General features: G+C 52.8%; 1 protein-coding gene and 1 long non-coding RNA gene across 2 annotated transcripts in view; one reads left to right on the plus strand and one right to left on the minus strand.

Annotated features, from left to right (window-relative positions):
• The window catches only part of LOC135232417 (uncharacterized), a 151,270-nt gene extending 130,837 nt beyond the window's left edge, over nucleotides 1-20,433 (minus strand). The window contains exon 1 of the long non-coding RNA XR_010322930.1: nucleotides 20,218-20,433. This is a non-coding gene — a long non-coding RNA (uncharacterized LOC135232417). The remainder of the gene's footprint in view (nucleotides 1-20,217) is intronic.
• A 349-nt stretch (nucleotides 20,434-20,782) lies between these two features.
• On the plus strand, nucleotides 20,783-24,393 carry BARX1 (BARX homeobox 1). Its single transcript, XM_064290878.1, has 4 exons — nucleotides 20,783-21,008; nucleotides 22,858-23,149; nucleotides 23,235-23,319; nucleotides 23,725-24,393. Exons 1-4 carry the CDS (start codon nucleotides 20,783-20,785, stop codon nucleotides 23,887-23,889), a joined length of 768 nt encoding a protein of 255 aa, XP_064146948.1. The 3' UTR covers nucleotides 23,890-24,393.
• Nucleotides 24,394-25,097: the final 704 nt, after the last annotated feature.

Below are 25,097 nucleotides of genomic sequence, written 5' to 3' on the forward strand. Positions count from 1 at the left end.
GGCTACAAAAAGTGACAGGCCACAGCTAAGGTAGGAGACCTGACTGACGGTAAGTTGCTTCAGGGAAACTCACTGAAAGAGAAGACTCAGCATGCTTTGTGGTATCCTTATTATACACACCTTGCCTAGCATTGGGCTTGGCACAAAGTAACATTCAATAAATACCTGTTGAGTAAGTAAATGAATATGCGTGGAGCTGGCAGTACCTAGTACATCCTTCCTCTCCTTAGAAGATAACCAAGTGCCAAATTGACCATCCTGGAGGTGGAGCCAACATGGCGCTATAGACAGAAGCACCATGCTGTCCCTCTGCAGCAAAAACCCAAAAAACTAAGTAAAACAGACACAGACATCAATCCTGGAACTTAAGCATCAAATGAAGGGATAAAGGACTCGATCAGGTGCCGAATGGAATAAGAAACTGACAAAGAACAGAGAACAAGGATAGCTACAGAGTGGAGGTCCCCTATCAACTAATGCAGCTTGGCTTTACCATCTTGGACTACAGCCACCAAGGAACATAGACAGGGAGAACGAGAAGGCAACTTCACGGAGCTCCCAACAAGAGACAGAACACCCAATAACTGGGGATACACACTTCCCCACCCCCCACCCTTCTTCCCTATATGAGGTCTCCACCACTTTCCAATGGGCCATGGTCACTCAGCCAGAGAGACACCAGCTCACTGCCACCTGGGTTTGCCATCTTGGACCTCAGCCAACCAAGGGCTGTGAATAGGGAGCACAGTAAGGCAACTTCATGGAGCTCCCAACAGGAGACAGAGCACTCAGTAACCAGGGATACATGCTTTCCCACCACCTTTTTCCCTCTATGCAGCCTCTGCCACTTCCCAATGGGTCATGGTCACTCAGCTGAAAGATACCAGCTCACTGCCACCTGGGTCTGTCCAACCCCCACCTGCTGGCTCCTTCAGCACCATTTTTTTTTTTTGCTTTTTTTTGTTTCTTCTCTCTCTCTCTCCCTTCCTTTCCTTTCCCCCACCCAGCTAGTCCCGTGTGCCGTTCCAACCCCTTCTCAGTGGGCAGCGTCACACTGCTCAGCTAGAGAGCCAGGGGCACATGGCCCCCCTGGCTCCATGCTGCCCCACTGGCCAGCTTCTTTAACACCATTTCTTTGTTTATTTCCTTGTTTCTTCTCTTTCTATCCCTTTTTTCCTTTCCTTTCTCCCACCCACTTATCCTAATGTGCCATCTCCACCCCTTCTCCATGCACTGTGCTGCACTGCTTGGCTAGAAAGCCACCAGCACACAGCTTTCCTGATCCCATGCAACCCCCACTGGCCAGCTCCCTCATCACATTTTTTTGTTTGTTTTGTTTGTTTCTTCTCTCTCTTTTGCTTTTTTCCTTTCCTGTCCACTTAGTCCTGTGTGCTGTCCCTGCTCCTTCTCAAAGAGCCTTTCTGCACCACTTGACTAGAGAGCCACTGGCATGCAGCCTCCCTGGGTCTGCACTGCTCCCACCAGCCAGTTCCCTCAGTGCCATATATTTTTTAGTTTGGTTGCTTTTTTTTCCTGATCCTTCTCTCTCTCTCCTTTCCTTTCTCCTGCCTCCCATCCCTGTGTGTCACTCCCAGCCCTTCTCAAAGGGCTGTGCTGCAGGCCTCCGCAGGTCTTCACAACCATCACCAACTGGCTTCCTCAGTGCCATTTTTTGCTTGTTTTTCTTTTGTTGTTGTTGTTTCTTCTCTCTCCCTCTCCCTCCCCTCCTTTCCTTTTCCCACCCAACTAGCCCCACTGCCCCCTACTTTAGCTGCACAGCTCAGCTAGAGAGCCTTGGGCACACAACCTCCAGGCTCTGCACCACCCCACAGACCTACTCTCTTAATGCCATATTTTTACTTTTTTTTCCTTTCTCCCTTTTTCTTCTCCCTCTGCCCGTTCCTGACAAGCTGTGCCACATCACCTGGCAAGAGAAACATCAGCTTGCCACCACCCCAATTTCACCTGTCCACAATGGCTGGCTCCCTCAATGCCATGTTTATTTGTTATTGTGTCCCATGTTTTTGTTTCTCCTCTTTCCTTTCCTTTCTCCTACCCATCTAGCCCCAGGCACCATTCACAGCCCTTCTGGACAGGCCGATCTGCACAACTCGGCTAGAGAGCCACTGGCACACAGCTTCCCTGGGTCTGCCCCACCCCCACCTTCCAAATCCTACCACACAGCCATTTTATTTACTTTTATTTTTCATTTTTCCTTCAATATTTTTGCTTTTTTTTTTTTTTTGCTTCTGTTTCTCTCTCTTCTTTCTCTAACCCAGTTAGCTCTGCACATCACATCCTCTCTATTACTTCCTGCCTATCTGCATTGCGCACTGAGTACTGCACCCCTGAGTGGCACTAGCAGACCCCTGGACTCTTTGACCCTGCCCTGCACTGTCCCCGAGCTCTGCCCTGCTGGCTCCAGTTCATACCACAAATGACCCATCCCTGCCCAACGTCCTCCCAAAGAACCTTCCCTTCTGCACCATAGCTAAGTGACCAGTACTGCCCACTTGGACAAGGTAGTGAGAAATATCATGCCCACAGACAAGCAAGCAACAAAATGCACCCAGCCCACTGCCCAGACATAACCAAATGAAACAAAAAATCAGGATGAAAGAAACAAATCTACAATCAATAAATGAAGAAAATAATTCCTGAATGTCCTGGAGACAGGAGACAATATCAAAACATACTAAAAAAAAGGACAGGATGACATCAGAAAGTGACCAAAATAAAACACCAGATGACCTTCTGGTAGAAGAAAAGTCACTGGAACTACCTGATAGTGAATTAAAAAGTCTAATATCCAGGGGTCCCCAAAGAATTAGGAGAGGGATGAAGGAAAATGCAGAAAAAAAATATGGCAAAAAATAGACAAAATCATGACAAATACAGACAAAACCAGGGAAAACACAAGCAAAGCAATGGAAGAATTCAGGAGAATAAAACCAGAACGAAATGTCAAAAATAAATAAGCAACTAGAAATCACACAAAAACAGCAATTAGAAATTCAAAAGATAAAAAGATTTCAGAAATAGGTAGTGCAATAGAAGGTTTTAGGAGCAAATATGAAATGATGGAAGATAGGATGAGCAAATTTGAAGACAAATCCTTGGATACCACTTTGTTTGAGGAAAAATCAGAGAAAAGAATGAAGAAAACCTGAGAATGATATAGGACACAATCAAAAGCAAAAATTTGCATGTGATCAGAGTTCCAGAACAGGGGGGAGAAAATGGAAAACAGAGAGTATCACTGAAGATTTGCTGACAGAAAATTTCCCAAATATCATGAAAGATGAAAAGCTGACCACTCAAGAAGCTCTATGAACCCCGTATAGGATAGACCCCAAAAGAAAGTCACCAAAACATATTATAATCATATTTGCCAAAAAACAAACAAAAAAAAGACAAAAGGAATCCTGAGGGCAGCTCGAAAAAAATGAAAAGTCATATACAAAGGGGAAATAATAAGACAAAACTCCAATTACTTGGCAAAAACCATGAAGGCAAGAAGGCAATGGGATGACATATATAAAACCTTGAAAGAAAAAAAACTGCCAAGCAAGAATAGTATATCCGGCAAAGCTTGCTCAAATATGATGGCAAAATTAGGACATTTCCAGATAAACAGGAATGACTAAAGGAGGCCCTTTGGTTAGAGAATGAACAACATCAGATAACAACCTGAATCTAGGACACAAGACAGCACCAGCCAGATACCGACCTAGGTAATGAATGCTCAAGGATAAAACGAAACTAAAAAATTTACAACAGGGACCCAGAGATGTCAATCTATAAATGACAACAATGTCAGAACAATAAAAGAGGGAATAAACAGTTTAGGTATAGAACTTTCAAATGGAAAGGGAGTCAAAGCAATATCAAGTAATAAAAAACTGGTTTAAACTTAGGAAAATAGGGCTAAATTTCAAGGTAACCACAAAGAAAGTTAACAAACCTACTCATCAAAATAAAGAAGAAAAACATAAAAGTCTCAGTAAACAGGAAATCTACAAAAATGAAAGAAATGAAAAAAAATACATACAAAAGGAATTCAGCACAGAAAAGTGAGAGGAACAAAGAAAACATCAGCACTACAAAATGACAGCAATAAATTCACACCTATCAATAATCACACTGAATGTAAATGGCTTAAATACACCGATAAAGAGACAGAGAGTGATAGAATGGGTAAAAAAAAAAAAAAAAGCAGGACCCATCAATATGCTGTCTACAAGAGACACACCTTAGATGCAAAGACATAAATATATTAAAAATCAAAGAATAGAAAAAATATATCAAGCAAACACCTACCAAAAAAAAGCAGGAGTGGCAATACTAATCTCAGATAAAATAGACTTTAAAACAAAATCCACCATAAAAGACTAAGAAGGATATTTTATAATGATTAAAGGGACAATTCACCATGAAGACATAACCATAATAAATATCTATGCCCCCAGTGACAGAGCTCCAAAATACATAAAACAAACTGTAATAGCACTGAAAAAAGAACTTGATAGTTCCACAATAATAGTAGGAGGCTTCAACGCACCACTCTCAGCAAAGGACAAAACATGTATAAAGAAACTCAGCAAAGATACAGACAATCTAAAGGCCACAACCAACCAACTTGATCTCACAGACATATAGAACACTCCACCCAACAGCTGCAAAGTACACATTCTTTTCCAATGCACATGGAACGTACTCCAGATTAGACCACATCTTAGACCACAAAGCAACCCTCAACAAAATAAAAAAACACTGAGATAGTACAAAGTATCTTCTCTGATCACACCACCACAAAAGTAGAAACGGGAAGAGCAAGGGAAAAAAATCAAATACATGGAAACGGAATAACACCTTGCTTAAAAACCACTGGGTAATAGAAGAAATCAAAGAAGGAATAAAAAAAATTCTTAGAATCAAATGAGTATGAAAACACATCATACCAAAACCTTTGAGACACAGCAAAGGCAGTGGTCAGAGGTCAATTTATAGGAATAGATGCACATATCAAAAAGAAGAAAGGGACAAAATCAAAACATTAGCTATACAACTCAAACAAATAGAAAGAGAACAGCAAAAGAAGCCCATAGCCACTAGAAGAAAGGAAATAATAAAGATGAGAGCAGAAATAAATGAAATAGAGAATAGAAGAACAATAGAATCAACAAAATCAAAAGTTGGTTCTTGGAAAGGATCAACAAAACCAACAAACCATTGGCCAAACTGGCAAAAGAAAAACAGGAGATGACACAAATAAGCCAAATAAGAAATGAGATGGGGGACATTACAATAGGCCCAACTGAAATAAAAAGGGTCATAACAGAGTACTATACTCCAACAAATTGGAAAACCTAGAGAAAATAGACAGATTTCTAGAAACAAACTACCCACCTAAACTAACACAAGCTGAGATAAAAAATCTAAACAGGCCCATAACAAGAGAAGAAATTGAAAAGGTCATTAAAAAAAAAACTCCCAATAAAAAAATGCCCTGGCCCAGATGGCTTCACTGGAGAATTCTACCAAGCATTCAGAGAAGAGCTCACACCAGTACTACTCGAACTATTTCAGAACATAGAAAAGGAAAGGATACTTCCAAATTCATTCTATGAAGCCAGCATAACTCTGATGCTAAAACCAGGCAAAGCCACCACAAAAAAAGAAAATTACAGACCAATATCTCTTATAAATACAGATGCAAAAATTCTTAACAAAAATCCTAGCCAATAGAATTCAGCAGCATATAAAAAAAAAATATACACCACGACCAAGCAGGATTCATACCAGGTATACAAGATGGTTCAATATTAGAAAATGACCGAATAAATAAAACAAAAGAAAAAACAATTTGGCTGTCCTATTTTTATCCCTTGGGAGCCACAGTGGTGCTTCAGTGGTGGACATTCTCACCTTTCACGTGGGATACCTGGAAAGTAAGTGCCTGGCTCAATGCCAAGCCCTGAAACTGGAGGCTGGGCCTGTGCAAGGGAGACTGGGGTACCCCCCTGGGGTTTACAGTGGGAGGAGGGCCAGGGATCCCAGCATGCCCCAAAGTGCCCCCAGCTATGGGCACAGTGCCCCATTTCCACCCGGTTACAGGGCATCTTGCACACCTGGATTCTAATTCAGCTCTGCCCCTCGAAGACTGGATGGTCAGGGATGTTCCTGCACACCCCTAAGTCTGACTTCCTCCTCTACAAAATGGAGACACAACAGCACCTACTTCACACAGGTCAGGAGGGCAGAAGAACAACCTGCGTCTTTGCAGCTGGCCCTGAAACTGCTCTGAAATGAGTGTCTGGGGCTCCCACATCTCTCCTCCTCACTGGGGGCCCTGCAAGTGGCCCTCCCAGGGCTGTGCTCTTGACCTATCCTGGTTATTGTTGTATGTGTTTTATCTCTGCCACTGCACCGTTCAGTTCCTTGAGGGTAGGCCCACTTCACCTCCATCCCCGTGCTGGACACCGTCAGGGGGAGCAGGGGCACTGAATGGAAAGAAGGGTTCTGGGCAAAATCAGGGCTCAAAGACACATCTCCCCAACCTAACCATTACACCAAGGACTGATTCTGCCAGGTGCACTTGCTACCTCTGCTTTAGCTTTTTAGAAATGAGACTTTACAATCACCTCAATGAAGAGGTGTCGATGACTATGAGGTAAATCTGAGCCAACTTTGTGTGGATAACAATAGCTTCGATTTACCTAGCACCTTCTGTGAGCCTGGTACTGCAAGGCCTTTTCTTCCTCACAACTCCCTTTCAGGAAGATGTTCTCATTTTGACAGCATCTGACAAGAGATTCTGGCCTTGGCGATTTAAGAGGCATTTGACCAGCAGAAGGCAGCCTGGAGAAGGAAGGCTTCCTTGTCTCCTTATCCATTAGAGGCAAAGTGGCACCCATGGATTTGCTGTGACAGAAGTAGGGCGAAAGCCGCTAGGAGCAGATCCAAGGGTCAACACTAGGGAACTATTTCCTCTACCTAGGGGAACTGCTCCCACGGGAGCTGAGGGCCCGGGAGGAGTAGGGGTGGACTGCAGGCAAGTGCTGCTGGATCCGAGCGAAAGAACAAAGAGGAGGCCTCAAGACTTTCCCAGCCCCAAGATATTAGCAGATTTCATAGCTGTGTTGGGTGGGGGTGGGGAACCAGACACCACACCCCATGACAGGGCCTTGAGGAAGAATGTTCCAGCAAGATTCACACTTCCTGCTGTATTTACTTTGCACAGTCTCTGCCCAGGCTCAGGCATGTTCTTTAGTCAGGACTTTGGCCACACTGGAGATGAAGGGAGGGTCGACTCCGAAGGGGATTAGGCTGTCATCTCACAAGCCCCAGGAGCCAGCTTCCGGCATTTTACTCATAGTGAGCAACAAACACAGCCTTCCCCTTGCACTGTCTCTCCACAACCGCAGCCCTCCCTCGCCCCCTAGCCTCAGTAGCCTTGCACTGAGCAGGGGAGGGGCCTTCCAACAGGGCCCCTCCCACCTCACCCACTCCCACCCGGCTGATCATCTGGTCCCAAGGGCCACTCCACTGGCCCTGACTGACTTCTGTTTCTCATTGGGAAGTACTGCACACTTTAAATTTGCTCTGTTTGACGTATTTCCTTGGCACGTTGTCCCCACCTCATCCAAGGCCTCTGCTGCAGGATCTGTTCTTGGGAAGGCAGTTTGGGTAAATTCTCTTGAGGCTCAACACCGTCTTCGCAGCACAAAGATATGGCACACTCCAGAGATTGTGCTGCGCGCTCAGGGAGGGGAGCATGAGGACATCAAGATGGCGTGCACTGCCATGGCAGAACCACAGGTCTGCCCAGCTCCCCTGATGGCCAGGCTTCATTCATTCAGTTCATTCCTTCACAATTCAATGGCTGAGCCAGGAGGCATCAGGTGCAGGCTGTTCCAAGCATCCCTTCCCACAAGAAGCTCAGAGTCCTGCAGTGGCAGGGGAAGCCCAGGTGGTAGGCTCTCAGCCCCAGGGCTCCTCACACACAGACTGGAGCTGTCAGAGTCCAGTCTGAAAGGGCCCAGAAGGGTAGCCAGAGGTGGGTCCGGAGGGCAGCAACAGAGCCTGCTCCCAGCTAGGTGCAGTGTGTGCTGACGCCGTGTTCCTGAACTTCAGTTGTCAGGTTTATTTCACAAACGTACTCACACGGCATTTACTGTGGGCCAGCAACTGGTGTCAATCCTCACAATAACTCTAGGAGTTGTCCCCATTTCCTGCAGAAACTGAGGCCCAGAGAAGGAATATGCCTGGCAGGAAGTGACCCCACTGAGATTTAGATCCAGAGCGCTCGCTGCCCCTCTCACACCACCGCCATGGTCCTGTTGTCTCCTCCTGAGTGTCCTGTATTTATTGGATTTTTTCCTTAAATGGCAATGTTGTTCTTACTACATAAATGTATTTTTAAATTGTGCAGATCCTAAATTTTTTTTTAAAGCATCACTTAGCAAAAGTGGAAAGTAATTAACTGTCAAGATGAATCCAATTAAAACAGTACTGTTTAGCCTCCCAGCCACTGCTGTGTGCTCAGAAGCTGAGGCCTGGACTCCTCCACTGAAAAGGAGAGAGTTGGGTTTGTGAGCACCGCGAAGCCGCACTAGCCCAAGCTGGGACTCGGAATTTAGTACAAAAAAACCATTGGAAAAGGAGTAACTTTCTCACCATGTGACTGATTGTTAATTACTGCTGTGTTCATATCAACTGAAATAGTCTGATTGCAAAACCAGGGTCTGTCACTCACCCCCTGGCTTTGAGGAAGTGGAGCAAGGACAGGGAGGGTTAGAGTACTGTTCAGGGAAATGTCTGAAGGTTAAGCTGACCAGGGTCTGGGCTTAGGATGGTAGAAGGTTCCATCTCACAGGCCTAGCCGGGCAACTGGGGTGGGGCTCAGAGCCCTGGTGCCAGGAAGCCCCCTATGAGCCTTCATCTGGGATCAGCAGGTAGAGACTAGCATTGATGGTTGATGTCTGCCATGGAAGGAGAAGGAGACTCCTGGGCACAGTGCGTTGGCCGTGACAGTGGGGCTGGGGTGCAGTGGCAGTTGAGACTGAGCCACAAAGAAATCTCCAGATGGGGAGCTGAGCAGGCTGACCCCAGAGCCATCAGATCCAGGGTCTGAGAACATGGCTGAATCCCAAGTGCTACTCTGTCCCACATCCTGGAGCCCAGGAATGTTGAACTGTGGGTAGGAGACAGGGGAGCTGACTGCAAGTCCACTGGTTCGTCTCCACTGCAGGCAGCTCTGCAGTCTCAGTAAAGGATGGCCAAAGACCCATCTTTGGACCTGCCCAAGTTAGGGGCAGCTTTTCCTGTCAGGGCAGGATTTTCCTGAAATTTTCTCTTAATTACCACAAGACAGGAGTTTTAGGGCCCCAAGACATAGTGGTGAGCCAAAATGTGGTTCCTTTATTCTCTACCCAAGGCAGGAGAAACACCGTGCAGGTCCTATGCACACTGCTGCACAGCTTTCTGCCAGGATAGGGGAGCAGTATGGCCCCTCGGCAGGAAGGCTCATGACCAGTGGGGTGGGCTCCAAGGTCTGCTCTGGCTCTCAGTTAGGGGCACAGACACAACTATGTAAAGGGGTGTCCTGTCCTCTTTCATTGTGGACCCTGAGACAGAATTGGGCTGACTGCGTCTTTGCATCACACATAACTCCCTCATTGACTCCTTTTCTGCTGCTACATAACAGATTACCATGAACTTAGTGGTGGATGAAACACCCATTCATTATTTCCTGCTTTCCATGAGCCAGGAGTTCAGACATAGCTGAGCTAGGTCCTCTGCCCAGGGTCTCACCAGGCTGCCAACCACGTGCTGGCCAGATTCTGCCAAATTCCCACAGGTTATTGGCAGAATTCCTTACTCTCAGCTCCTAGAGGCTGCTCATAGTCCCTGACCACATGACCCCTTCCATAGACCCTCTCACAACCTGTCAGCTTCTTCTTCAGGTGGTAGGAGGATCTCTCTGAACTCAGGGAGGGCCCCAGGTCCTCCTTTAAAGGGCTTATCTGGTTAGGTCAGACCCACCCGGAATAATGTCCCTTTTGAAAGTCAACCAATTACCCATTACTCGTGGTCATCAAGTATATTCCAGCTCATAGTGATTCTAAAGGACAGAGTAGAACTGCCTCATAAAATTTCCAAGGTTGTAATGTTTACAGAAGCAGACTGCCACATCCTTCTCCCCCGGAGCAGCTCATGGGTTCGAACCACCGACCTTTCAGTTAGCAGCCAAGCACTTTAACCACTGTGCCACCAGGGCTCCTCAGTCAATCAATTAGGGACTTTACATTTGCAGAATCCCTTTTGCCATATAAGATCACATAATCATAGGCGTGATAGCTGTCATATTCACAGGTCCTCTCCACATTCAGGAGACGGATTATACAGGACATGTATACCAGGGGGTGATATTAGAATTCTGCCTACCACACCTTACTCAAAGTATTTTGCTCTAATCTGTAACAAAAACATAAAACAGCACGCCAGTAGATTTCTAAATTAAGGAAGGTTTTTAACAGGAAGTGTGAAGATAGGATATGTTTTCGTCCCTCATTTCAACCTATAGATTATCATCTGGGAAAGGGGCTTACAGAACTTGATAACTTAAAACAATGGTCAGTCTCTTTAGCACCATTTGGCTCTATGAGGACAGAAAGAAATAACTGGCAGGACTGCTGGACACAGCAGTGTGGGTTGTGCACTGTACAATCAGGAGGTGTCATTCATAGTCAATGATATCCTCCGGAGTTATGTCATCTGTAAATGGCAGTCCTGATTATGTGGTTACAACACAATGTCTTGAAGTTTTTCCCCAGGGCCCCCCACAGCTGTCTCTATGCTCTGCAAGAGAATATGATTATAATTCTCTGGCTGAGAACAGGCTGCTGTGAGAACCATCAAATGCAAAAGCACTGGCAACAAGCCTTGTTTCTGGGTCAGGCCTTTCAGTTTCAAAGTAGCCACCTGCCCAGAGCTCTCAAAGGGCTTTGAGCCCTACTCATAGCTCAGCACTCCAGAGGGCTTTCCAGCCCTGGCAAATGGTGCCCCTCGGAATCCTCATATCTGCCTCCCACACTTGGATACCCACTCATCTGGCCAGATTCAGCTGGGCGCTCTTCCCCAGGCTTCCTGGCTCCCAAAGCCCCCTCCTTTTGGTTCTGAGCACAGCCTGTCCTTCCCGAAGCCACCACGATTGATTGCCCTCTTTCCTTGCCCATCTGCTCTCCTAGACTGAGCTGCACTGGGATGCGGCTGGTCTGTCTTGCACCACTGGAGGAGGAGCGGTTGGCACGTGGAAGGGGCCCAGTGCACAGGGGTGTCCTGAACCAGACTTGAGCCCACAGCATCTCCTGCTCTCTGAGTGGAAACACCCTGTCTTCTGTGTGTGCCCAGGTGGGGAGTGGGTCTGCCTCTCAGGATCCCAGCCACATCTGCACCAGCACAGGCATCTGGGCCAGGAGCAGTTCAGGGAGAGGAGGGAGATCATGAGCCCAGATGTGGTGGGTGGGGCGTACCTGTGCACACTGGCTGGAGGTGGACTTTGGGAAGCCCAATCTACAGGTCTGAAACCCAGCAGCAACTCAGGGCTGGAGAGAGAAAATGGGGGTTAAGTCAAAATGTGGAGGACCCCAGAAAGGCCCCTGTGGTGCTATGGAGGAAGCACTGGTTCAAGTCCCCACTCTGCCACTTGGGCAGTAAGGTCACCCTTGCGTGCCTCATTTCTTCATTTGTAAATTAAAGAAAAAACGTCAACCTCTGGAGCGAAAGATGTGAGATTAAATGAGATAATAGAAAGGGGTCAGCATAATGTCCAGTACAGAGAATGTGCTCCTCAATGGCTACTAGGATTATTCCAGCTCGAGGTATGGGCAATGGAACCCATAACTGTCTCAGTTGCAGCAGTCAGGAGATTTCCCACGGGCCTTAGACCTCAGGTTTGCTATGTCTCCGGAGGCCAGCTGCAGTGGGCATCAAAAGATTCAAACATTTGAAACCCAAAATGCCCTGGCCTGCCCATGTGTTCGAGCATTAACACCCAACAAAAGAAGACGTGGCTGACTGGCATCTGCTTGTCCCTTGAGACTTGGTGCACCCAGCAGGTACATCACCTCTGGGCAGCCCTCCCGGTCAGCCCTGTCCGCTGTTTCTATGCTCCTTGTTCATGTCCACAGTTGTGAACAGCCCTGTCTCTCTTCACAATCAAACTGCACTGCCTGAGGGCAGACAGAATGCCTTTTTCTTTGTATCAAGGAGTCTGGCACATGAGAGAGGAAAGGTGGTATTGTTTTTCCTTTTAAAGAGGAAAGATTGACTGGTTAGAGACTCAGCCTGACCAGCAGAGGGCGCAAGAGCCATTAAAGAGACAGATGGGGTGGGGGAGGACGAGACTTCTGGAGAAGCCTGATTTCCTGGAAACACTGTAAGCAAGGAACACATTCATAATAGTTACTTTTCTGTCACATTCTTTCCCTCTGTCTATTTCTTGCAGTATTTGTCACTTGGCAGCTAAAGGTGCCCTCCCAACAGTACAGAATTTGGCCTGCAAAGGCTCAGGGCTTGGGAAACTCCTGAAAGGTCAAGGCCACAGTCCCCTTGTCCATCCTTATTTCAACAGCTAGAGAGGATGTAGGTGAACTTGAGAAAAGATGGGAAAAGACTGGGCCAGGAGGAACTACTGACACTGGCAATGGCCTTCTAGCCCTGGTGGGGCTGCTGTCTCAGGGCACTGACCATTTAGAAGTCTGGGTTCTCTTGAGGAGTTGGCCTTCAGTCTGTTAGGGGTCAAGGCAATCAAAATGGCCTAGGCTGCCACTGTAGGGGGTGAGGGCCCCATCACTGAGGGTATGCAAAGAGCCATTTCTCCTTTGGTGTCATCTGGAAAGTAGGGGTATGATACCTACTCCACACACTGTTGTGAAGATTAAATAAGATAATGATTGCAAAGTGTTCAGCCTAGGGCCTGGGTATAATATTACAAAAAAAAAAAACAACCCACTGCTGTTGAGTCGATTCCGACTCATAACGACCCTATAGGATGGAGTAGAATTGCCCCATAGAGTTTCCAAGGAGCACCTGGTGGATTCAAACTGCTGACATTTTGGCTAGCAGCTGTAGCTCTTAACCACTGTGCCACCAGCGTTTCTGGATTTAATATTAGTAGCATGAAAATCCTAAATTGTTGAGAGTTCAGACATGGGGTAAGAAATGAACCAACCAGGTGATTCTATATTTCTAAGGGCCAAAAACTAATAGGACCTTTCATGAAACAAACAAACAAAAAAAAAAAAACCTTAATTTTTTTAGGTAACACTTCTGATATGGAAGTGAATATATTTATGCAGTCAGAACTAAATCTAGATCAGAAATTGGCAAATTGTGGCTCACAGGCCAAATTCAGCCTACTACCTGTTTTTGTAGGGTCCATGAGCTAAGAATGCTTTTTACATTTTTAAATGGTTGAAAAAAAAAAGAATAATATTTTCTGATGTGAGAATTATATGAAGTTCAAATTTGAGTGTTCATAAATGAAGTTTTATTGGAACACAGTCATATCACTTGTTTGCATATCGTCTATGGCTGTTTTCATGCTACCATGGCAGAGTGAAGCAGCTGCAACAGAGACCGTATGGACCACAAAGCCTGAAACATTTACTATTTGGTCCTTTACAGAAAAAGTTTGGCAGCCCCTAATGTAGACTACTAAAACTGACAAGGAGAGACTTTCATCTACTTCATCCTCTCCCATTTTGGCACTTAGGGAAACTGAGGCTTGAACAGGGGAATGGTTGTGCCCAAGGACAGTGACAGAAACAGGCCTGGCCCTGGCCCCATCACAGGGCCCCTGTGTGCTCTTTTGCACGGGCATCTGCAAGCCAAGCCTCTGAGCTCACTCCTGGCACCCAGAGCAGGGACGAGGCAGTGAAGGAAGCACAGGTGTGATGTGGCCAAGGAAGGGGCAGTCCAGGAAAGTCCAGGCTCCTGTCCCCAACCCCTAGATCATCTCTAATCTGTTCAAGCCAGCAGGAGGGAGGAGGGACTGGCCAGGAGCCCGGGTACCAGAGGCTGGTCCTGGCCCAGCTTCTGAGGGTTGGAGCAGCTGTGGCTGCCTCTCTGTCCCCTCAAGGCTCCAGAGAGCTTGCCTATAATAAGCATCATGCCAGCTGTCTGCCAAACTCCCAAGGGCCTGCAGGCACCCAATAGGATGTGCTGCTGGGGGTTGGGCAGAGGCCAGTCTCTGACCCCCTAACACCTCCTCCCATCCCCGGGAGGAGGCAGGGCTTATGCCACAGTGTTGCCCTGTGTCATGGAGGAGAGATACAGGGTGAATCCTTACTTGCATGTGACCTCTGAGCTGCAGGGAGACACTCTGGGGGAGGTATTGTGTCCCCAGTCATACGGCTGAGGGGGGCAGGGCAGAGACCTCTGCCTAATCTGGGGTGGCTCCCCAGGTTGTCCTACTGGCTGGAAGGAGATCCCTGGCTCACATGCCCAGGCTGCAGAGGCTCACAAGCCCGGCGTATGTGGTGAGGCCAGGGAATATTTTGCACTGGTGGGCACAGTAACTGTAAAAGCCCTTCCCTTTCTTACTAGGAGGACAGAACTGTGGCTTGGCTGTCCCGATTAAAAGAAACATCGATTAAAAGAAACATCGAAAAGAGGAGGGGAACAGAAAGGGAGGGTGAGAGAGGAGGGAGAGGAGCAGGAGGCAGAAGAGAAGAAAGTGGAGGATGGGGGGGAGAAGGGAAAGAAGAGGAGAAGAAAAATAGAAGAAAGGGGAAGCGAAAATAGATGGAGGGAAGGAGGAGAGAAAGAGAAGCAAATAAAGAAGGCAAAAGACAAAGGCAAGCAAAGCGTGAGCCGATTTGATGCAGCGCCTGGCCAATGTTTCCGGCCAAGTGACCCGGCCTCCAGTCACTGGGGCCTCTGGTTTTTCCGCAGCGTTCTGGAAGCTCCTCATGGTGCCAACTAGTGGCTTTGGGAGGGCAGTGACCTGGGCGCCACGGTGGCTCTCAGCGGAGGAGGAGGCCCAGGTTGGCACCCTAGCTGGGTGCGTGGGTGCGGTAGCCAGCCGGGTCCTAGCACCTGCCGCGGGGCCGTCAGAGTTGGGTGGCACCAGGTAACCCCGTGAAGTGATCCGTTCCGTGCCCTCACTCTACCCTAGGGCCCAGGGAGGCTCCGAGCCGGGATTGGGGTCCCCTAGACCGCAGGCAGGCGGGAGGACTAGCATAAGTCAAAATCCGACGCTGAAATTCGGCGCCTGGCGTGAGTGGCCCACGGCTCTCACCGCGCAGGGCACATTCTAGAAGGGCCCCTGTGCGGCGGCTGTCTGGAGTCCCTGGCTCCGCTCGGCCGGCTGGGAGGGAGCTCCGCACCGAGTGTTTACCCGGGATCGCCTGCACCGTCCTCGAGGTCTGCGCCCAGCAAATCCAGGTTTCCCACGCTGCGAGGTCCCACCGTGCCAGGGCGCCGGGCGGCAAGCACATCCCGGCTTAGTGTGTGATCACTACGGCGTCGCTGGTTCGCACGACCCGACTCCGGGCCAGGGCCAAGGATGGGAGGGAGTAGAGACCCGCACAGTGGGTCTCGGAGGATCTGAGCGGGGCCCGGGTGCCCACGGCCTGCGCTTGGTCCAGGAGGTTTGCCCTGGGTCCCCGGGTGGGGCCAAAATCCGGAACTCGTTGGGTCGCAAGAGCCAGCTATCAGACCGCCTATCGACCTACCCATTTAAATTCATATTGCCAAAGAAAAGCAGAAGTTAAAATTTTTTGAAAAATAAAAATTAGAAAACCAATTTCTAAAACAAAAACAAACGAGCCAAATCCAAAGGAACAAATTTGTAAATTCAAGAAAAGGAACATGAAGGAAAGAGAGAGCAAGACGTGTCTAAGACGTTGTCACTCCAAACGCTATTCAACTCCAGAGCTCAGAGGGGTTTGAAATGCTTCAAAACCAAAGTGCACGCTGGCACCAAACAATGCCGAGCTCTGACTAGGCCGGCTTCTGGATGCATCTTTTTGCGACGTAACGATTCAGCATCCCTCATGCGGGACACCCCCATACTGGCCCTTGGGGAAGAGGATTTCGAAGTTTTCCTAAAGGAAAGCGTCGCAAAGAGATCCATTTCAAAAACGAGAAAGTGACTCGGCGGTCCCCGCGGGAGACGGCGATCTGTCAGCGCAGGGGACTGGATTGAGGACAGGGCACAGTCTCTAGTCTCGGATCCCGCACCAACGCTTGCCCGGGCACGGTCAGGCTTGATTGCCACGCACCAGCCACCTGCAGCCTAAGCCCGCTTTGCGCCGGGCCGCCCTGGGTGGGGATGGCCGGGGGGCAATCAGCAAAGACGGCTTAGAGAAAGCAGAGAGCAAGGAGAAGAAGCGAGCTTATTGCGGGCGCTGGCGGACGCTGCAAACGCGTCCTGGGGATGAGGCCGAGTGCGGACGCAAGGAGAAGCCCGGGTCCGTGCTGTTGGCCGCCACGCCGTGGTGCTTGAGGCGGATCACAGGCTTCGGCGAGGCAGAGGCCAGGGCAGCACAAGCGGGGCTGGCCCCCTCGGGACTCGGTTTCCCCGTCTGTCAAGTGGGGGAGGGTGTGGGACCTCTCCCAAGCGTCTGCTCCAGAGACTCTGGCCAGAGGTGAACTAACGTTCTGTAGAATCCTCCCCCCACCCCATCCCTGCCCTCACCTTCGTTTAACCGCATTAGACACAAACCCCAGGAGGCCACTATCTTTTAAAAATCGTGGGCAACTGTGAAAGAAGATGCCACAAACGGCCCGAGGCCAACTTGAACTCCAGGAAATGCCAAATCGCCCAGACTCTGCCCAAGACTTTGAACAAGGTCTGCCCATTTCCGGACCTAAGCTTCCCCATTTGTGCAATGGTTCCGAGACCCCTGTGGCCGGTAGCGGCTCCAGAAATCGTATCTAGGAGGCACCTAGAGGAGGGAGGAGGTTTGGTTTGGAAGGGGGGGGTAGGGAGGTCTGGAACCAACATTTTCCTAACTCACAAGGGTGCTAAAGGGTTTTCGGTTCTGGGGTAGAGGTAAACCCTCTCTCCACCAGCAGCCATCTCTCCTCGCGCAGCCGCCTCTACCTTGGCGGGTGAAGTCTGAACGGCAGAGCAATGGTGCGGAAGGGGTTGGTTCTGCGCACCATAGCCCCCCTCCCCAACACCACCACCGCATCCTGGCGTCGGGACGGCGGCAAGATCCCCCCACTGCAGCCCGGAGCCCCTCACCCGCACCACCGCGGAAGGGAGGGCAGCTGGGCCTCGGGCGCTGATGTCACCTTTTCCATCCGCCGCGAGCGGATGGTTTCCGGGATTTTCGAAGCGCCGACTGAGACGGCCCTGGCCCAGTCCCAGGCGTCGAGCCCAGCGGCTGCGCCCTGGGGTAGGGGCTTGGGGCCCCACAGCCGCTGGAGGGCCAGAGGCCCGAGGGACTTAGCTCCTCCGCCGCCAGCGCGGTGTCTTCTCTTTTCTGGGCCTCAGTGTCCCCAACGGGAAAGGGAGAGACCCTGTTCTCTGTAAACACTTTTCCGGCTGGCTCCAAGGCTGCAATTCCAGAGAGAGGAGGACCCCGTCGCTGTTTGTGTGTATTTTTCGCCCGAAAGGGGTTTATCTGCCGGTTTACTTTAGAGTCAGGCGGCGAGGAAACAACATCGGGATCAAAGCTGGGACAGGGCAGAGGCCGACCCGCCGAAGGGGAGGGCCTTGGGGGCGGGACGAGGCTGGGGGCCTGGTTCTCCCCTTCACTCCCCTCCAGCCACAGCCTCAGAATACGCTCCCGCCACGGAGGGCATTTCCCAGGGAGCCCTCAGGGCCTTGCTCCTGCCCACTCCCCTTCCCGCCCCCGGGGGCTTGAGCTGGTCCTCCAAGGAAATAGCTCCGGCTGCTGTCCAAGGAACTGGCCCGAGTTCCCGCTCTGCCACCTCAACACCTGTGAAACAGGGTGGGGGCTGGCCTATACCAGTCCTCTGATTCCCCCAAATCTAGAAGGGAGCCCTCCAATCCTGAAAACGACTGCATCTCCCAGCCTGATCACAGAGCTACCCTAGGAGGCTGACGGGGGTTAAAGTGGGTTCCTGATGGTGGGTATGGAAGCTGAGGCTCACCAGGCCCTGCTTGAGGCCAGGTAGGGAGTGAGCAGGAAAGCAGAGAAGGCGGGTAGTGGACCCTGATTGGGGGGTGGGGATGAGAGAGAAGGCCAGGAAGAAGGGCCTGATAGGTGTAGGGAGCAACTGAAAAATAGGATCCAACCTTACTCACCTTGGTCATGGACCAGTCCTTTCCTCTTGCTGGGCCTCAGTTTCCCCATCAGTTGGACTAAGTGATACCCAAGCACCCTTCCAGGCAAGGGCTCTTTAGAGCCTAAGAGTGGGGAGGGGCCCCAGCTGGTCTGCCCAGGCCTCCAGGAGAGGCTTGATTTTCTCCATTTGCTCTGTGTGAGGTTGGGGTGGCTGCTGGGCCAACAGGGATGGGCATAGCCCCATCTTTTCTCCATCTCTAACTAAGGGCCTGCTCAGGGTGGATTAATACCAAGTCTGTGGGCCTGCACCTCCTTCTGAAGACCCATTTGACTAAGAACCACCCACCTGAGGAGCCTGAAGCAACTGGAGGTCACCAAGGCCACCTTCTTTCAATCTTGATGACAACTCTGAGGTTCAGAAAGGGGCAGCCCCTGGCTGCAGCCACACAACACAATGGGGGCTGCAGTGACTGGGGCCTGAGCCAGTGGAGCTCTTAGCTTTTGAGTCTTGCCAAAGCCTCTAGAAAGACATTTCCTTTTCAAGGGTGCTCTATGTTCCCCATCCCAGCCCCTATAGACAAAGAGTCTCAGCCATCTCCTAGACCCCACAGGGCCCGTGCAGATGCCAGGGGGCCTAGGGCCAACCTTAAGGCCCCACTGCCAGCAGCTGGAGCTAGAGAAACTCCAGCAGCTTGGGAGGGCCAGGGCAGTGCGTATGGTAAACCCTATTTCCCAGAGGTGAAGACTGAGGCCCCAGCAGTTCACATAGGGAAGCAAAGTGGCCCAGGAAGTGGTCTCCAGTTATAGACCAGGTACTGGCTAGCAGCAGTGGAAGGGGATGAGTGATAGGACTCTAAGTCTCTGGAAGGGAGGGGCAGGGCAAGCACCCCTTCCCCAGCCTCCTTCAGACACTCATCTACTCCTGATTTCACCCCATCCCTCCTTGCCTGGAAGCACTCCTGCCCCCCCCCCGCATCAAAAAAAAAATACCCTTCAAGTCCCTAGATGCCTGACTTCCCCCACCCAGTCCTCACAGTCTTCCTGGAGCTAAGTGTCATCATCTCCTTGGTCAGGCCAGGACAATTCAGCCCAGGGAAGGCAGGGCCAAAAATAAGAAACTAGGCATTCTTCACCGCAGGACCTGGGGCTTATGTTCTTGTAAAGGTGGAGAGGAGGAGGAGCTAGAGAAGGTGTAGCTGCCTTTCTCAATCACTTGGAGGACTTTGAAGCCCAGAGGGCCAGGTCACAACAGAGTTCAGTCCCCAGATTCCCAGCACACCCTGTGCCCCCCTGCCTAGTTCCAGCCAGTACCCACTTCCTCAGATGCTTGAGAAAGTTTGGGAAAGGTGAGGCTGCAGCCTTGCTTTCTCCTGGTATCACTTTCTTCCTCTAACCAGGGAACATAGCCCTACCCCCACAGTGTCCTGGATTTTCCATGGAGGCAGCTGTATTCAAGTGTAACTGGGCAATTCAAGCAAATACAGATTGGAGAACATATCCATCTCAGGATTGCTTGAAGATGGAGTGAGGATGTGAGTGGTAAACCGAGGCGGGGGTGCACAGGTGTGGCTGCAGCTTTTTGAGGCAGCCTCCTTGCCCCCAGCCCAGGGGTAGCTCCTGTGCCCTGGCAGGAAGGGCTGTACACCTCATGGCCACCTCCTGCCTCAGTGGGCTGTGAGACCTTTGGCCTCCTCCTCCCGACCCTCCGGGGCTCCCTAACCCCTGACTAGGCCGCTGCCTATCTGTTGTCCCCTCTCTTTACTGTCCTCTCCTTCGTGTCTGGCTCTACTGCCTGCCTCTGTAGCTGCCGGCTGACTCTCGCCTTCTCTCACTTTTTCTCTCTATCTCTGTCTCTCTCTGTGTCTGTCTCGACGTCCCTAGCACCCTCAGAATCCCTGCCTTGTCTCTCGTGGGGACCTCATTGTCTCCCTCTGGTCACTTCTCTCACCTCGCTCTTCGTCCTTCTGTCTCCCATCTCTGCGGTCCTCCGAGCTCTTCGGGTCTCTCCCAGGCGTCTGTCTGTCCGCACGGCTTGTCTATCTTTCCGAGCGCTCTCGCATCCCTCCTTCCTGGGAGAGCTGCCTGCGCTTCACACGGCCTCTCCCGGGCTCTGTTCGCCTGCCCCCTCCCTCGCGGGCGCGCTCCCACTCTCCCTTCCACTCTCCCTCCCACTCTCCCTCCCTTCTAGGGCTCAGACGTCCCGGGCCGGCGGCGCGGGGCGGGGCGGGGCGGGGTGGGCGGGGAGCCGGGCCGCGCGGGGCGGAGCGGTGACGCGGGCCGGGCCGGGCAAGAGGCGCGGCGGCGCGGGGCGGGGGCGCAGTCCGGGGGTCCGACCCGCCGAGCCCTGCTCGCGCCCCCGCCCGCGCCCTGCGCTCCGCCTGGCCGGCGGGGGAGGGGGCATGAGCCGGCGCCCGCCGGCGGCCGCGAGCTGCGGGCCGGCCTAGAGCCCCGCGCGGGCCCCGCCGCTCCACGAGTCGAGCCGCCGCCAAGCAGTCTCCGCCGCGGGCGCCGAGATGCAGCGGCCGGGGGAGCCTGGCGCCGCGCTCTACGGCCCGGCCGAGGGCTGTGCGGACCACCGGCCACACCGTTACCGCAGCTTCATGATCGAGGAGATCCTCACCGAGCCGCCCGGGCCCAAGGGCGCTGCGCCCACCGCCGCCGCGGCTGCCGCCGCGGGCGAGCTGCTCAAGTTCGGCGTGCAGGCGCTGCTGGCGGCCCGGCCCTTCCACAGCCACCTGGGTACGTGAGCGCTGGCGGAGGGCCGCGGGCGGGACTCGGCGGAGGGCGCGCCGGGACCCCCCCACCACCACTCTCCGAATGCCCGCGCTGCCAACGGAACCAGCTCTGGGCGTGCAGTCCCCAAAACCCCTCTCGGTGCGCTCTGGCCGGGAAGCGGAGGGGCCATTCGCCTGGTGGAGCAGAAACCAGGCCTCGGGCCAGAGGGTCGGGCCGGGGACGATGTTCTTTGCGTGCTGCCTCCTCACAGCTGGCACTGAGGCCTCCAACCCAGGAGGGGTCAGGGCCCAGGAACTGGAGCCCTCCATCCCCATCGCAGGCGCAAGGCAGACTCCCTCCTGGATGCCGGGTCTCGCCCTCGCTTGGGCTTCAGGCTGACGACCACTGGCCGGCCCAAGCGATCTCAGGCCGCCGGCGCCTGGGTTTTCACCCAGAGGGCTGGCTCGGAGTGGTCGCAACTGACCAAGGCGAGGAAGCTGGTATCTTAGAGAAGAGACGCGGGTCTCCGAGTGCTGGAGGCTGACGCTGGTCCCAGCCTTCTTGGAGCCTCGCAGAGCCCAGTGCACTCCTGGTGTGGCATTCCCGGCTGCGACAAACAAATGCGGCCTGGGCTTCACAGAGCACCCTGCCTGAGCCTTGCCTGGGGACAGGAGGCCTGGAGTGTGAGCCTTGGCCAGCCTGGCCCTTCCACTTCCAGGTCGGCCAGGCCTTGGAGAAGCATGAGCTGCCTGCTCAGACTTTTTCTCCTTCTGCTGTTTCTCTTCTTTAGGCCTGCTCTGCCCTGCTGGCACCCTCTCCACTACGTTGCCTTTCCTTGTCTCTCTTTCCAGCGCTTAAGTTGGTCTCTTTCTCCCTGGGGTGGGTCTGCCACATTTCTCCCACCTTCCCTACTAACAACCCCCCATTCCCACATGTCTCTTCCACATTCCCCACCACCATCTTGCCGACATCCATTCTCAGCCTTTGCCAACTCCAGTGGGGCCAGGGACAGAGCCCCTGGTGAGATGCCTGTGGAAGGGAGGCCTCCTATGCGATAGCAGCGAGGCTAGGCCCACAAGCCTCTTGTGGCCCCCTGTGACTTTCCAGCCCACGCGCTGGGCTTGAGCAGGGCAACAGGGCCAGTTTGTTCGTTCTAAGTTCAGCTTTGACGCAGCCTCTGGGCTGCCTTTCACCTCCAGCTGCTCCGTTGCTAATAATTCATTTGAACTAGGCAAAATATAAATCATTTTAGGACTAAAGAAACTATGGAAACTTCTTAACAGGGAAGAGTCTGAACACAGAAAATGAGAACAACAGTTTCCCAATTCACAGAGTCCTTTGGACTTGATGGGAAGCTACCATCCCACCCCTGCTGACAACCTGGCCCTCCAAGTGGCTGCCACACACAGAATAACAGATGTACACACTCCACTGTTTTTTTTTTTTTTTTTTTCCTTCCTGAAAGCAGAAATGCTGATTTGGTTAAGGCAAATGCTTCATCTTCCTACCTCACTTGCTGTTTCTTCTTGGTTTCTTTTTTCCACAAAGAAACACACTGCTCTTCTCAGAGTTGCAAAATTGTTCTTTGATAACCCAGAAATCTCAGAGGCAGCAGGGTTATGGGGAAGGGATGGCAGAGCACAGGTTGGGGTTGGTCTCCCTTCCTAAATTCCGGGCACTGGTGTTGAGGAGGGTTACCCCCAGTGGGTGATGCAAATCTTAGGGCCCGCGGCCAAGCACGAAGGCTTGGCACCCCTGACATGAAGAACATGGGGTGGCCTCGTACATTGTGCTGGGGCCCCAGACCTGCTGGGGAACACAGCCGGGCCCAAGGACACAGCTCACTGGGCTCTCCACTCTCTCCCCGCCACAGCCGTCCTGAAGGCCGAGCAAGCTGCTGTGTTCAAGTTCCCTCTGGCGCCACTCAGCTGTTCCGGGCTAGGGTCAGCACTGCTGGCCGCAGGGCCTGGGCTGCCCAGTGCTGCGGGCACGCCGCACCTGCCGCTGGAACTGCAGCTCCGCGGGAAGCTGGAGGCGCCGGGCCCAGGGGAGCCGGGTGCCAAGGCCAAGAAGGGACGCCGGAGCCGCACTGTATTCACCGAGTTGCAGCTGATGGGCCTGGAGAAACGTTTCGAGAAGCAGAAGTACCTCTCCACGCCTGACAGGTAGCGCGGGGCCAGGCTGGGGCAAAGCAGGCGGTGGGTGGGGGTGCTTCCCGCTCTGCTGAGGGTGCGCCCTGCTGGTTCGCAGAATAGATCTCGCTGAGTCCCTGGGCCTGAGCCAGTTGCAGGTGAAGACGTGGTATCAGAATCGAAGGATGAAGTGGAAGAAAATAGTGAGTGTGCTCCCCTGGCTTCCGGCGCCCTCAGTTTCCCGACCATGCCCTTGTGCCTTGCGGACCTGATCTTCCTCTGTCCTCCTCCACACTCCAGTAGGGGCTTCTGCCCAATTCTGATTCTTTGGTGCCTGGTACCCATGGGGACTCTCTCGACTGTCCAGGTGCCCTAAGGGAGCCTACATTCCTTCCTGCCCCGATGCACCCTCAGGTCTCCTGGCGGCCTTGAACCTGTCCTCAGGCTCTCCAAGCCTGTCCCCAGCAGCGCTCAGAAAATGGCCACCGTTTTTCCCCAGACTGAATGCAGCCTGGGATGGCCTCGTTGGGCTCTGCGGCCTGCCTGGACGCAGGACGAGGTGGTCCCCGGGTCCGGCTCACTGCGGTGCCTGCTGTCCCCCTTCTCAGGTGCTGCAGGGCGGCGGCCTGGAGTCCCCGACAAAGCCGAAGGGGCGGCCCAAGAAGAACTCCATCCCCACGAGCGAGCAGCTCACGGAGCAGGAGCGCGCCAAGGAGGCGGAGAAGCCGGCGGAGGCGCCGGGCAAGCTCAACGACAGGAGCCGCGATGACTGAGCGCGGCAGTGTGGAGCCGGGATCCCCGCGCCGCCCGTGGCCCTCAGTCCGCGGGAAGCAGCGAGCCGACCCTGCCACCTCCACGTCGTGTGCTTCCAAATGTTTTATTACCTTGAATGCGGACAATTGGGGCCAAACGAGGAAGGAGACAAGATCCTGAAGCCAAACCCAGGCCCCAGCGAGCTCCTGGCTCTCGCCTAGGAGACTCGGTGCTCAGGGCGGCGGAAGCTTTTCTCCTCCGCTCGCTACCCCGAGCGGCCCGGGCCTCCACGCGTACCCACGCCCCGCTCCTCACCCCACCCCGCCTCGGGCCGGCCCTCCTGGCGCCAGATGCCGCCAGGTCACACACCCGCTCCCGCGTGTTGGGGATCTCGCGGCCCGGCGGAGGCCACCACGGCCCGAGACGGCGCCCGGGACAGCCCGGTAGCTCAGCCCCGAGTCCTCGACGTCGCCGGGGCCCCTACCCCCTCTCTTTCGAAGACGGTGACTTTTTTTCCAATAAAATATTTTATGACACAGTGGGGATTGGTGCAGCAGTTTCTGGATCCGCGAGCGGGCGGGAAGAGAGGGAGAGGCGGCTGTGGTTGCTTTTTAAAGCTTTCTATACCCCGGCAGTGCGAGCTACCCTGCTCCACGAGGCGCAGGCTAGGCACGGCGGGCTCCCAGCTGCTGCGGCATCGGCCTCGGCCTGCTAGTAATCGCTTCCATCCTGGGCGAAGGGGCGAGTCAGAACCTCTTCTCCTTCCCAGCCCCAGGCGCTGCCGGCGGTAGCAGCCCGGCCGCACAGGGGTTGCCAAAAGGAGCGGGAGGCGCGGGCAGCCAGGCCTCTAGCGGAGCTCGCTACGGGAAGTCTTCCGACCGGGAGCCGCCTCCGCGTTTCAGGGCTAGTCTCCTGGCACTTGAAGAACCGACTGTACGATCCTTGCGACGGTCTCCACCAACCCTTCATGATGCAGACAGGAAACCGAGAACTCCAGATTGGCACAGAGGCTGTCACCAGAGTGACACCTCGGTCCGCACGTCCCTGCAGCGGCGGCGCCTGTCCCAGAGCCTTCAGTTTTCCGCGGTGAATGTAAGCACGACTGCCGCCGTGGGCAGCTGAATCCCTGGCTGGGGCAGTGAGGGCAGCTGACGGCTCCTCTGCTCAGCCCCATCCCACCCCCAACGCCTTTAAGCTTTAGTTGGACACCCAGGCTGGTGTAGGCAGA

This window comes from Loxodonta africana, chromosome 9 (genome assembly GCF_030014295.1).
Source record: "Loxodonta africana isolate mLoxAfr1 chromosome 9, mLoxAfr1.hap2, whole genome shotgun sequence".
Classification (NCBI taxonomy): Eukaryota; Metazoa; Chordata; class Mammalia; order Proboscidea; family Elephantidae; genus Loxodonta; species Loxodonta africana.